At 41.6% G+C, this 13,839-nt stretch overlaps 1 protein-coding gene across 12 annotated transcripts in view; it reads right to left on the bottom strand.

The window, feature by feature from the left end:
• The window catches only part of ptprfa (protein tyrosine phosphatase receptor type Fa), a 541,915-nt gene that overhangs the window by 169,354 nt on the left and 358,722 nt on the right, over positions 1-13,839 (bottom strand). For all 12 annotated transcript variants that reach the window (XM_084354897.1, XM_084354905.1, XM_084354902.1 and 9 more), the window contains one exon: positions 2,143-2,252. In XM_084354897.1, coding sequence (XP_084211023.1) covers positions 2,143-2,252 — 110 coding nt within the window. The remainder of the gene's footprint in view (positions 1-2,142; positions 2,253-13,839) is intronic.

Below are 13,839 nucleotides of genomic sequence, written 5' to 3'. Positions count from 1 at the left end.
CTTCCTCTTCTTAGATTGTTTTGCACTGAAAGCGGGTGTTTCCAACTGTGGAGTCGCAATCTTTCCTGTCTGGTCATCCGCCATTGGGTGGGTTTCCACCGAAGAGGCGTGAACGCGCATCTGCTTTGGTAGAACAGCCAATCACAGGGCTCGCTCTCTCAGCTGCTCTGTGATTGGTCAAAGTCTTCCGTCATGGGGCACATTCTTTGCAGGCTGAAAACAGGGCCTAGAGGAGGCGCAGAGGTCTGCTCTTCTCTCAAATCACTTCATTTACATCATCTCCAAGGTTATTATGGAAGTTTTTGCCTAATATTGCCAAAAATAAGCTGCCTACCGAGCCTTTAATCTTGGGACCTGTAACTACTTTGAATTGGCTCCATATGACTGACTTGTTCAAATCAAAATGTCTTTTCAGATCAATGCCGAGCTCCTTAGACTTTCCTATTGTAGTTTTTGTGGCTGAGTCTAGTGGGCGCATCAAGCAAGCTCTATTAAAATGGGCCCAGAAAAGTTGCCAGCTGTTATCAATCATAATCAATCAGAAGAAGTTAAGAGGCCATGCTACTGAGCAAATTTGATTCACACAACTTTCTACATCACCAAAATTGGTCATTCAATTCAATTTGTTTTATGTATATTTTTGACCCAGTAGATTTGGTCACATTTTCAGAAGACCTATAATAAATTAATATTTGATGCAAACTTCATGAATGTTTTTTGTGACAAAGTAGTTTGTGTTCCACTCATTTCATCACAGAGAAATGAGAGTTTTAGAAATCAGCCAAACTAAGGACTGCCATGACATATATTTTCTTTACAAGTATGAAAGAGTAGAAAAAATGGTTTGCACCTGATGTTAGGATGTTCAAAATCTCGGCGGCAGTGTTTATCGACCATGGCTGTGCACCATTTGTTGTTCATGTAGATACACAGTCCTCCTCCTTTGCTCTTACCGGAGTACTTCGTACAGTCTGCCCTGTAAACAGAGCAGCCAGCAAGCTCGATAGCGATAACTGGTATGTTGTGGTTCAGCCAGGTCTACGTGATGATATTCAGGCAGTGAGGCATGGTTATCATTCAGATCTAATCCATCTTGTTGGTGAGAGACCTGGCGTGAGCAAGAAACAGGCTTGATAGTGCTGGGTTAGTATGGGTTAGCCTTTAGCCTAGCCCGTAGCCCAGCCTGCTTTACCCGCTTCTGTTTCCTCTCTCTCCAGGGTGAGTGAAACTGAATCAATCCCGGGGTCTGTGTAGGGACGACCAATGCACAGTAACTTTGATCGGTCATCTCTGGTAAAAGCTGCTGCTTTACTTAGAAGAGTACAGAAGACAGAAGAAAATGGAATACACAGAAGAGACAGCTGAGCCTCTGTTGCATCGGTGCAGCCGCCATCTTGGTGGATTCTTTGATTATTTGTCCTTTAACCCCCACATAGAACAAATTTCAAGGACTGCCGTCTTTCACCAACAAAACATTGGAAAAATTGGGAACATTCTGTCTCAAAGAGATGCAGAATTATGTGTCCATGCTTTTGTGACTTCAAGGCTGGATTATTGCAATTCCCCTTTATTTAACAAAATATTGGTGAAATTAACTAGTTTCGTGGCAGATAATGCTCATAGAGGCTGCGCTTCGGTGCCCGGATCACTCGCATTATATGGATATACGCGGCGCTACACTGGATCTAATTTCATCCGAACGACGCCAAATGACACCAAAGTTATCTGGGTGAGTAAATGATCATATATTTTGCTAGAAATAAGGTCCAGGTTGTAAAAAACGGTAGTTATCCTTTAAGGCCACTGACCAAGCTAACATATTCGAGGACTTGGGAGTGAGAACATGTTCATCAGATAGGTCTGAGCACCATGATTAACTATATACGCAATTTTTAAATGTTACAGTTCTGGCTGAAAATGACCACAACAATAATGAGTTCACATTCACATATTTCACATATTTCCATATTTCACAAGTGATATAATTTGGGCCTCAGCAAGGGTCACGAGGCATGACTGGACGTGCATGTCTGGGCCAGTGTGTATATGAGCTTAAAGGTGCTGGGGACAGGTGTTTGTGCGCGTTGTGTGTGTGTGTGTGTGTGTGTGTGTGTGTGTGTGTGTGTGTGTGTGTGTCCATGCCTTGTGTCTGATAATTGAGTCTTCTCATCTCCACAGGATCTGAGGAGTGGGCCAGCAGTGACTCCTTGACCCCCACCATTTGCTCATCCTTGGCTGGTGATGTTCGTTTGCTGGAGGGAAGAAGACGAGAAAGTGATCATGTAATGAGGTTAGACAGGCCCGAATGACTTAAAGTTTGTAGAGGTGCTAAGGGGGTCATGAGAAATTTCTATCTCCTTTTAAAATGAAGCTTAAAAAGGATTGTTACCATTACAATTGTATCACTACAATTTTGGTAGTATATACCAATTAAAAATGTTAAACTTTTCTTCATTTTTTCTAAAATCTGCCATTACTCGTCATTTGGTGTATGTGTGATTTGACCATGAACACAAGGAGTCCAGTTGTATTTCTAGAGAGACAGAGACACCCCTCTATCTCTTTTATCAAGTAAGGGCGTCCGATCAAAAAGTCTGAACTAGGCAGTGGTGATAAACCACAAAGCAAGATTTTGTTAATACACGGCCTATTTGTGCCTAAAATGTTTACAAAAACATATTTTAGCTTACTGGTTAGCTGCAATGGAGAAATAATGTGAACCAGAAGTCACTGACATATTGTTTCTGTACAGTTAAAATGGAGGCTCAAAAATTCTTATCAAACTGTAAAACAAGGCAGTGCTGATCAAATCTCAAACACAAATCTGTTTGTAGAAACTTGTCCGTTTCTGTGTGTGAGTCAAGAATCACACTGACTTTGAATGTAACTCCTGTTTGTTAATTAACACCAAAACCGAGTGACTGAGCCGACATGAGTAACACAGCATTGTGGAGCAGGTAGAGCAAGGGGCGCTGTGACTGGCTTAGCCATAAGACACACCTTCAGGTACGGTGGCTCACATTAAACAAACAGAGCATCATTTAGCCAAATGATCTACATCCTTTCCCTTAAGCTCACACCTCTTATATCAAACAAATAACACTGGGAAAATGACAATAAAAGAATATTTCTTTTCACCACGTTGTTACACAAGTTTCGATAAACAATCCATTAACGATATTCCTGGTTGAACTCAACACAGCCCATTAAGGTAGGTGAACACTTTGACTCGCGTTAACACAAATGCATATTTGTAATACTATCACCATACTGTGATCACGTAAATGAAGGAACCTGGTGCAAGTATCCATTGAACATTACATTCCAAATACTGGTAACTAATTATTTAAACTGCATTCCAGACAGGATATTTTCACTGCATATATTTTGAGTTTGGTCTGCAAGTGCGTCCTGAGCGTGTTATGTATTGTGTGTTTCTGTTCTCACTGGGGAAATGTGCTGTGGGCAGTGGCCGGGGAGGGGATGTGTGTTTTGGGTGCATGGCGTTTGGCTCTGGTGTTTGTGGTGTGGGGGGTGTACAGTCCATTGTGCAGGGACTAGAGTTCTGAGAATCCAGGTCATCTGCATGAGGCAGTGGTGGTGGTGGTGGTGGTGGCTCCGCAACAGGAAGAATGTGGCGGCGGTTTCTCCTGTATGTACCTCCGTTGGACTGGATGACATAAGAGCGTGGCTCCTGGCTTATGTCTTTCACAGTCCCAAGTTGGTCATATCCTTTAGGGGTCTGCATACGCACCACTTGTCCCTCTGCCAAAGGTTGTAGTGGGCGACTTGACTTGTCGTAGTGTCTCTTCAGAGTGAGTCTCTTGTTGAGGAGTTGGGCATTGATTTGCTGGTTGTTCTTTGGGGCTGGTTTCAGTAGTTTGGCACTGCGGACTTCTCTCTCTGCAAGCCTGTTTGACTGGGGAAATTCAGGGCTGCTAGTGGCATAAGAAGAGGGTGTGTGGCGTGCCATGGACTGAGAAATGTCTTTTCAGCTTGGAGATCACAGCTGCTTACGAAATGTTGGGGAGAAGGTCGATTTCGAACCATCCAGAATATGAATCCACAAGCACTTGGTAGTATTTGCCATGCCACTCAAAGATGTCTGTGGCCACTGTGGACCATGGAAGGTCAGGAACAGAGTGAAGTTCCAGAGGTTGTCCGATGGGGCCTGGTGCTGTAACGAATTAATTATTTCGTTATCACGATCTATGGCCAGCCGTCTGTGAGACGAGGGCGCAGGGACCGTCTACAAAGTGCAACCCTGAAAACAGATGCTACAAAAAATATTCAGTAACTTCACTATTATTCAGTGTAGTGTCACCAAAATCACTCCACATCAATGGTCTCCTGTTGGTTATACTACAACTGTTAGTTTGGACAAATGTGCTTCTGCATAATTTTGGGGAATTGAATAATATTCAATAACTTGACTCTTCGGTGTAGTGTCACCAAAATTAGTTCAAACCAGGGGTCTCCCTGTTGGTTATACTACAACTGTATAATGTCATGGCTGTCTCATGGCCACTGCCTTTGAACCAATCAAATGAAGGATGCATTGGGTGACCAGCCAATCAGGAGCAACTTTTAATTAACCTCTATCTGCAGTGCTCATTTTTCAGTTTTTACTGCAAAGCCACTATGATGATGTAAGAAATTTTCAATATTCAATGCTTCAGATTCCATTGAAAATTTGCCTCCAGAAATTCCTCGAAATCATGCCAAACCACATTTGTCCAAACTAAGTATAACTTGTAGTATAACTAAATTGACCTGGCTCTCCTACAGGAGATGCACCTGTTAAGCAGCGACTCTGGTCGCATGGCCAACAGATTTTACCACACAATTGCTTCCTCTTCCTCCGCTGAATCAAAAAGTAAAGGAGTGGCCATTGTTTGTAAATGTAATCTCAAAATTAAGGTGCTGGATGTATGGGCGGACACCGCAGGAAGGATAGCAGTGGCCAAGGTGGAACTGTATGGGAGGAAGGTAGCTGTTATCTCTGCTTATGCTCCAAACAAATTTTATAAGACTTTCTTTGACACGCTTGCACAGAAAATGCTAGAACTACCTGAACATTCTCTCATCGTGGGGGCAGATATGAATGCGGTGTGGCATACAAACGATTGATCTAGCTTGAGTGCCTCTAAAGATCAACAGATAGCAACTACAGCTTGCCTAATAGATGTATGGTGTTCCTTTAACCCAACAGCGAAAGATTACTCCTTTTTTTCAGCCAGACATAAATCATTCTCACGGATAGATTTTCTTTTCACTTCACCACAACTTTTTCAAAAAATCAATGATGCTGCCTTGCAACCTATTGCTTTATCAGACCACAAAGGAGTATTTTGTTGTGCAACCTTGTCCTGCCTATCCAAACGCGCTGCTATGTGGCGCTTTAATACCACATTGTTAAAAAACGCTGATTCTAAATCTCAGTTTTTGTCCCAACTAAAGGAATTTTTGGATTTCAATTTAGACTTAGTCGATGACCCCAGGATTTTATGTCTATACCTAACTTACTGTCCATTTGTGAAGAATTTAGCTGTCTCTCAGGTTTTAAGATCAACTGGACCAAATCCGTGTTACTCCCCCTTAATGATTCGGCTAAAGGGTTGCAATTTCCAGCTGGCATCCCAGTTGTCCAGGATATTAAGTAGCCTACCTCGGAATACAAAACTTCCTGTCCTTGTCCATTGTAACACACAACCACTCAAAAACACTAAATAAAGTTAAAGCAGACTTGGATAGGTGGATTAGTCTCCCCAACTCTGCCCGTGCCTCTATAGTCAAAATGAACATTTTGCCCAGGATACATTTTATTAGTTCAATGATCCCCCTCTGTCCTCGTTTTATCTCGATTTATTTGAAACAGAAAGCGCCCACGCCTCAAACTGTCCACCACACAAAGAGGAGTAGCCAGTGGTGACTTATCTGTACCAAACTTTAACCCTCTAGGCGCCAGAGTTTATTTAGGAAAATATTCATTCCGTTTGGATTTTAAGATTTCAAAAGGCTGTAGCTTTGAAGTGGTGAGAGATAAATTCATATTGTAAATGAGAAAAATATTCATAATGACCTAAAGTTTGTGATGGGTGTAAATTTACTCATCTAATTTGCATATTGTGACGTCACCAGGTGACTGAAAGTAACTTTCAGTAAAACTGATTTTTGAACATATTTACACAGAAAAAAAATATGTCTATTGTCATCTCATCCTCAAAATAAAGGAACAGGAGTTTGATTGGAGTAAATTTACTAATCTAATTTGTATATCACCAGGTAAAATTCAGTAAAACAGAATTCTGAACATATTTACACAGTAGATTTTTTTTCATTTCATTTCATTTTTTCATAGATTTTTTTCATCCTCTCATCCTCAGAGTAAATGAACAGGAATCTGATAGGAGTACATTTCCTAATCTAATTTGTAAAAAGAAAAGAAAACTCTGGCCGTGATCAGTGCGTGTTGCTTGCGTGAAAGTGTGTGCAGCTGCAGCATCGTCAGAGTCACTCCTCTCTGACGAGCGATCGTCATCAGAGGGTAAATCGTCCCCTTCTGAATCGCGATCAGCAAAGATCTGTGCAAGCATCTCATCCGCACTGTAAAATCTTTTGGGCATTTTGTTTTTTATTACAAAAATCGCTATCTGTGTCTCTATCTGTCCAGCACACTTCTGCCACCGCTCCGCGGCTCTCTCCTCTCCCACTCTGCCGCTTAGCCGGTGCCGCTCTGACAGCCCGTGTCGGGTTTCAAACTTTTTTTTCTCAGGTATTTTGCATAGAAACACACCCACAAATGACGTCAGGATTGAAGTTGAATCTAGTGGCCATCTAGTGGTAGCAAGCAGTAACAGCACAAGGCAGTAGATTTAAAGATATGGGCTGTTTTATTCAGCAATGTTGCCTGTCGCAATAATGCGACTTTGGCACCTAGAGGGTTAAGTTTTACTTCCGGTCATTCGTACTAAGGCCAATACTTGTGTGGCGTGACTTTGATGCCTTAGTTTCCTGGCGCAAGTTAGAAGAAAACTGTGAGACCCTGGAACTTGCAGGAGGTTCTCTTTGCTAACATATCCAATAAACAATGCCGAGTATGTTTTGGCCCAATAGTTTCACAACTCATCCAGACACGGTGTGCGGCTGAGCTTCAGTGCAAAATCTCCTGTAAGTGGCATACACTTACACCGATCTTTAACAACCATGGCCTATTAATCGGAAGGAGACCTATATCGTGTCTACCTGGAGTAACGGTAATATTCGCACTTTTGACGAGGTATATAGTGACACTGGGCTGCACACTTTTCAAAATATTAGAGACAGGTATAATTTGCCTGCAAACTCATTCTTTTTCTATCTGCAACTTAGATCATCTTTACATGCGTATGGTGCTCCGGGACGCAAACTTGAAATTTTTCACTCTTTGTTTCATTGCGGCCATTTTCTAAAATCGAAAAAGTAAATTTTTTTTCTCATTAATGTGCACTCAGCACCCCATCTTGACAGAAAAAAACAGAAATGTAGAACTTTTTGCAAATTTATTAAAAAAGAAAAACTGAAATATCACATGGTCATAAGTATTCAGACCCTTTGCTGTGACACTCATATTTAACTCACATGCTGTCCATTTCTTCTGATCCTCCTTGAGATGGTTCTACTCCTTCATTGGAGTCCAGCTGTGTTTAATTAAACTGATTGGACTTGATTAGGAAAGGCACACACCTGTCTATATAAGACCTTACAGCTCACAGTGCATGTCAGAGCAAATGAGAATCATGAGGTCGAAGGAACTGCCCAAGGAGCTCAGAGACAGAATTGTGGCAAGGCACAGATCTGGCCAAGGTTACAAAAGAATTTCTGCAGCACTCAAGGTTCCTAAGAGCACAGTGGCCTCCATAATCCTTAAATGGAAGAAGTTTGGGACGACCAGAACTCTTCCTAGACCTGGCCGTCCAGCCAAACTGAGCAATCGTGGGAGAAGAGCCTTGGTGAGAGAGGTAAAGAAGAACCCAAAGATCACTGTGGCTGAGCTCCAGAGATGCAGTAGGGAGATGGGAGAAAGTTCCATAAAGTCAACTATCACTGCAGCCCTCCACCAGTCGGGGCTTTATGGCAGAGTGGCCCGACGGAACCTTCTGCTCAGTGCAAGACATATGAAAGGCCGCATAGAGTTTGCCAAAAAACACATGAAGGACTCCCAGACTATGAGAAATAAGATTCTCTGGTCTGATGAGACCAAGATTGAACTTGTTGCCGTTAATTCTAAGCGGTTTGTGTGGAGAAAACCAGGCACTGCTCATCACCTGCCCAATACAATCCCAACAGTGAAACATGGTGGTGGCAGCATCATGCTATGGGGGTGTTTTTCAGCTGCAGGAACAGGACGACTGGTTGCAATTGAAGGAAAGATGAATGCAGCCAAGTACAGAGATATCCTGGAAGAAAACCTCTTCCAGAGTGCTCAGGACCTCAGACTGGGCTGAAGGTTCACCTTCCAACAAGACAATGACCCTAAGCACACAGCAAAAAGAGTGGCTTCGGAACAACTCTGTGACCATTCTTGACTGGCCCAGCCAGAGCCCTGACCTAAACCCAATTGAGCATCTCTGGAGAGACCTGAAAATGGCTGTCCACCAACGTTCACCATCCAACCTGACAGAACTGGAGAGGATCCCCAAATCCAGGTGTGAAAAACTTGTTGCATCATTCCCAAGAAGACTGGCTGTACTAGTTCAAAAGGGTGCTTCTACTCAATACTGAGCAAAGGGTCTGAATACTTATGACCATGTGATATGTCAGTTTTTCTTTTTTAATAAATTTGCATTACATTTCTTTACATTTCTGATTTTCCGTCAAGATGGGGTGCTGAGTGTACATTAATGAGAAATAAAATGAACTTTTTTGATTTTAGCAAATGGCTGCAATGAAACAAAGAGTGAAAAATTTAAAGGGGTCTGAATACTTTCCGTACCCACTGTATTCACCCACTATACAAACTACTTGCCACTCAAATTAAAAAGAGAGGTATAGTATCTGCACTTTATCATTTCTTCCTGGAGGCCTCCTATAATGAACTACCACTTGACAGAATATGGAGGTATGATTGCCCCAATTTGGACTCTGATTTTGATTGGTAACAGGTCTGGGCAAATATTAGAGAGGCTTCCCGTAACCCCGACCTTCAGCAGATCCACTATAACTATGTACACAGAACATATTTGACCCCTCGCAAACTCCATTGTATGAAGTTAATAACTGATCCCTTGTGTAGCCCACTTTTTTGCATATGATGTGGAATTGTCCTCCAGTCTCACAGGTCTGGTCCAAGGTGGCAGCCAAGCTTTCTGATTTAGTATCAGTGACCATACCAGTGACTATACCTGTCCTTTTGCTAATTGATCTGTCAGAGGTTAATATAACTAAACTTAAAAAGCGCACTGTACTAGCTGGCCTGACAGCTGCCAAGAAGTTGATAGCCTTACGATGGAAACCTCCCCATTCTCTCACCATCAGACACTGGGCACTTACCTTCCTAGATGTAATTTATCTAGAACTGTCTACTGCTAGAATTAATGGCGCTAGTGAGGCTTCCATAAACAACTGGCGTGCAGCTGCTGAATCACTGAAAGAATTTATGAATTAAGCTCTTCCCTTACTTAATGCCTTTTTGTGAGACTCTTAACTTCCTTGTTTCCCCTGATTGAGTTTGTGTGTGTGTGTGTGTGTGTGTGTGTGTGTGTGTACGCACACAGCAGATATATACCCCATAGGATGTCAGTAGACCTGAGAGAGCATACCAGTATGAGTGTGGTGCTGGGGTGGGGGGTGGTGGGTGTTCCCCCTTTTCTCTCTTCCTTTTTTTTAATGTCCTTTTGGTTTGGTTTTGCTTGCACCTAATTGAGGTGTAAGGTTATCACTATTACTATTATTATTATTATTTTACTATTGCTTAGCTGTTACAGCCAATTTTGTACTGTCTCTATTGTCCATTAAGGAATTATGTTTTTTGGCTGTAACTTAAAAAAAAAATAACCATAAATTTAATTTGGGTGGTACCATCGCCAATGCTGCTGTAAAGTGTGATGTCACTTCTATCCAAAGGGGGTGCTACAGTAACAACATAACTTGATATTCCTGCAACTCTGTTACCTTTTAAGAAGATGAAACTTGGTACAAAAATTCTCCATGAGCTTGTGTGCGACAAATTAATGTGCGGTACTTAGAGCATCATCTTAAAAAATGCCACCATATCTCTTTAATGTATGAGTCAATCAGCAGGACAAATCAGGTGGTACCATCAAACATCTATCTATGCTGTGATAGGTGATATCATTCAGGTCTAGGGGCTCTGTCTTACACTCTGCGCAAGGCGGCGCACAGTGTCATTACTAGTTTCAGACTTAGACTTGCAAATGTACTTGCGCCCACCAGTGCATCCCTGGGTATGAGCCTACAAAGGCGGGTTCAATCACAACATGCATGCACTCTGATTTTATGATTAGAGAGGCTAATCTTAAACATTTCCATGAACACAGTAATGTCACTGCAGCAAAGCATGGCACATTTATTCAGCAAACCTAAAAGCTGTAGGTATAAACCCTCCAAAGGAAACATAGTTTCACTTTTAGCTTTTGAAATCAATATGTTTAGACAGGATCTCAGGATTTATCAGGACAGCTGCTTCTTCACGGCAGACTATTTTACTGTATGAATCTGGACTGTGAGTGACCTTTCAATATGTAAAAGAACACGGAACATTAATTAACATGAAATACTAAGCAATCCTCTTGGCAGATCAGGATCTTTAAATACTTAAATTAAGTTTATCAGCTGTTCCTCGTATGCAAATGTGCATGTTAAGGGAGAGATACACATATCGCTCCTGCTGCAGGAGGATGGCTGAAGTTAATGTCGCTAATAGGTTCCTCAGTAAGGATGTATTTCACCCCTCACATTCCACCCGTTATTGATCAGGATGATTGACTGAGATTCGCGAACACACAGAGGGACACAGCAGCACTACTCCTTCATTAAAGCCAAGGAACACATTCTTGTCCCTCAGTGAAGACAAGTGTCCCTGTTTAATATGTGCTGACTAAATCAGAGTCTAATTACAACCGCTTTGCACTGTGTGCGTTTCTTTGCACCCAGATCATCAGGCGTTTAACTAGAAAAAAGGACACACCCTAAATGTACAACGACCTTGCCCTTTAGACTAAACACCATAGACCATTTAAACAGGGCCCTAGTTGTGGTACAGTAAAATATCATATTTGGCTGACTTTGGTAGCAAATCTCTATTGTAGAAAACTCCCTATTCTCTACCCTAACATGCCTAGCTTGATCATATGACATTATTCCGAGCACAGTTGCAGTCCCCTATTTCTACTTCCGAAGCAGAGAGCCACATGTCTTTATGTCAGACTGTATTTGTATGATGTTTATATTGACTCATATTTGTATATGACTAGGATTAATAAAGCTAGAATGGTTGCAAACTCAAGCTGGTGCTAATAGCCCTTATAGTGGGCACTGGCATGTAGATCTCCTTTTATTTGTGGTTTAATTTTAATTTAGTGGTTGGTAATCCTATTGTCTACGCCTTGGAGCATTATTAAGTGCAATTAAGTCATTAAAAGCCCCATGTTTGTACATTTTGAGTGTGCATTGAGGTTATAACTAAGAGTGAATGGCTAAGCGGCTGTACTAATGTAAAGTTAATAAGCAGGATTTATTGCTCGTGTTGGTACTGCAGCTAATATTCACACTGCACTGTTGATTTAAGCTTGTAGTAGCAAGCCTTTCTGTCTAAGATAATTTAAGTACCTTTCCTGCGATTTGTGTTTTTTATGGGTATTTGTACATTTAGCTAATACTCTGTTACACCTTATTGTTCCTATGATTGCAGAACCACACCCTTCAAGTCCTGATATTCACAACCCATCATACCTGCATGTTCCATGTGTAATCCAACTACTCTAAAGGATGCTGTTCCATGCTGGTAGTGGTAAATAAAGGACACAGTTGAGTTCAATCCCTGGATGACCGTGTATTCCTTCTAATCAAGAAAGAGCCAGCTGTTGCACTATTCCACTACTTACTAGACGCACCCTATGCTTTACACCACAAGCACAGAAATTTGTGTCGTATTTACCACTTACAAGACATTGATTACTGCACGTATCACTTGCCATGAGTGATGGCAGCAGGTCACAGAAAACCACTCATAATCCCACACATTTTCTTCAGAAATTGCATTTTTTTCTAGTTTAAGTTAGTTTATTTTATGTGAAGCACTCACTGCATGTAATATATTTGTCATAAACATTTTGAGTAGTATTTCTTGAACAAAAGGTATTCTACAAATAAAGATTATCATTAGGGCCTGAGCACAGAAACGGTACAATGGGTCTATTGTAATCCAAACGATTTTTTTTTTTTATTATTTTCCTAACTCAGATGCATTTTTCAGAGGCTAGGTGCTTGAAAAGCATTGGCGTGGCAGTGCAACAAATTTCTAGTTATCAACATGAAACAGTAAGTAAGTGGGTATGATGACAGTCATGGCCTTTTTTCAGCGATAGCAACAGGAGGTTGCGGTTCCTATACACTTACAAATTACTCCAAGCAGATTAACCAGAGTTGATACTGCAATGGATGGGCCAGAGGGAAGGGGAGGGGTTATCTGCTGTATGCTCTGCTGTGAATGGCTGTTACTCAATCAGTAGCTCACAGTGACACACAGTGATACAGTAGATTGCCAGCTGTACTTTTTCTTGTGGTGGGACACCCAAGCTCTCTCTGGCCGAGGGACACTCTGGCAGCAAAGAGCGGCTCTGGAGGAGGTGTATAACCCAAGAAGAGTAACAGCCAGTCAGGAAGGACTGCAACAATGTTTTCACTGGGTAAACTTCATACGGCAATCCCCTGTATTGGCACTGCTGCCGCTGGCTGTTTGTTATACAAACCCACTGCAAGCAAAACTACACATAAGCTAGATGTCATACTGTTGTAAGGTGAGGTGCAGGATAGCCAGGTGGAAGATAAACATCACGCAGGCAGGGAGTTTTGAAGGAAAAAATAGTCAGACTTTTATTCATAGTCTCAAACAAACATATTACAAAGAAAATCTCCTTCGCACTGCTCTGGTGCTACTCTTACCAGCAAGATCTAAATTAATTCTTGCACATGTTAAGAGAATTACTGTACATCAAAACAAACAAATCAAATGTACATCACTCAGTATTTTATCTCAATTACCTGAATTTCCTCACACATCCACGATCCAATCAGACATGAGCATACGCCTACTCATACCCCACATAAAAGGGCTTCTCTTGAGGCGCGCCTCCTCTTTCCTCACCAGCACAAGATGGCCACCACAAAGGACCCAAACTCTTGCAGGTTATTGTTTTGACTATAGCATGTTTTTAATATAATTTGAGGAATAAACTTCTTCCCTTCTCGAACTATCATGTTGAGTACAATCCTTTGTATTTCTCAAGAATGTTTTGGAACATAATTTAAATAAAGAAAACAGAAAACTGTGTGTGGGAGTATGTCAACCTTCTTGAACAAAAAAGAAGGGTTAAGCAAACAGTGAGGAAGCGGGTGTTTCATCACACATACACTTTCTATGCCTGTGTCAAATTGTTAACCCATAAGCCTACATAACAACCACCAGCAGAGCACACAGCAGGATCTCCTTCCACTGTCCCACCAGCCCATTAACTCTAGCATCCAGCATTAACCAGATCAACCTCAAATATGGTCGGTAGAGACCATGCTTCTGTCCAAAAATTGTGAGTTTTCATCAAATTCGGTAAAATGGAGACA

The sequence above is a fragment of the Pagrus pagrus genome, assembly GCF_965226575.1.
Source record: "Pagrus pagrus genome assembly, chromosome: 6".
NCBI lineage: Eukaryota > Metazoa > Chordata > Actinopteri > Spariformes > Sparidae > Pagrus > Pagrus pagrus.
Note: the sequence above shows the minus strand (reverse complement) of the source record. Positions and strands in the feature narration are given on the sequence as shown.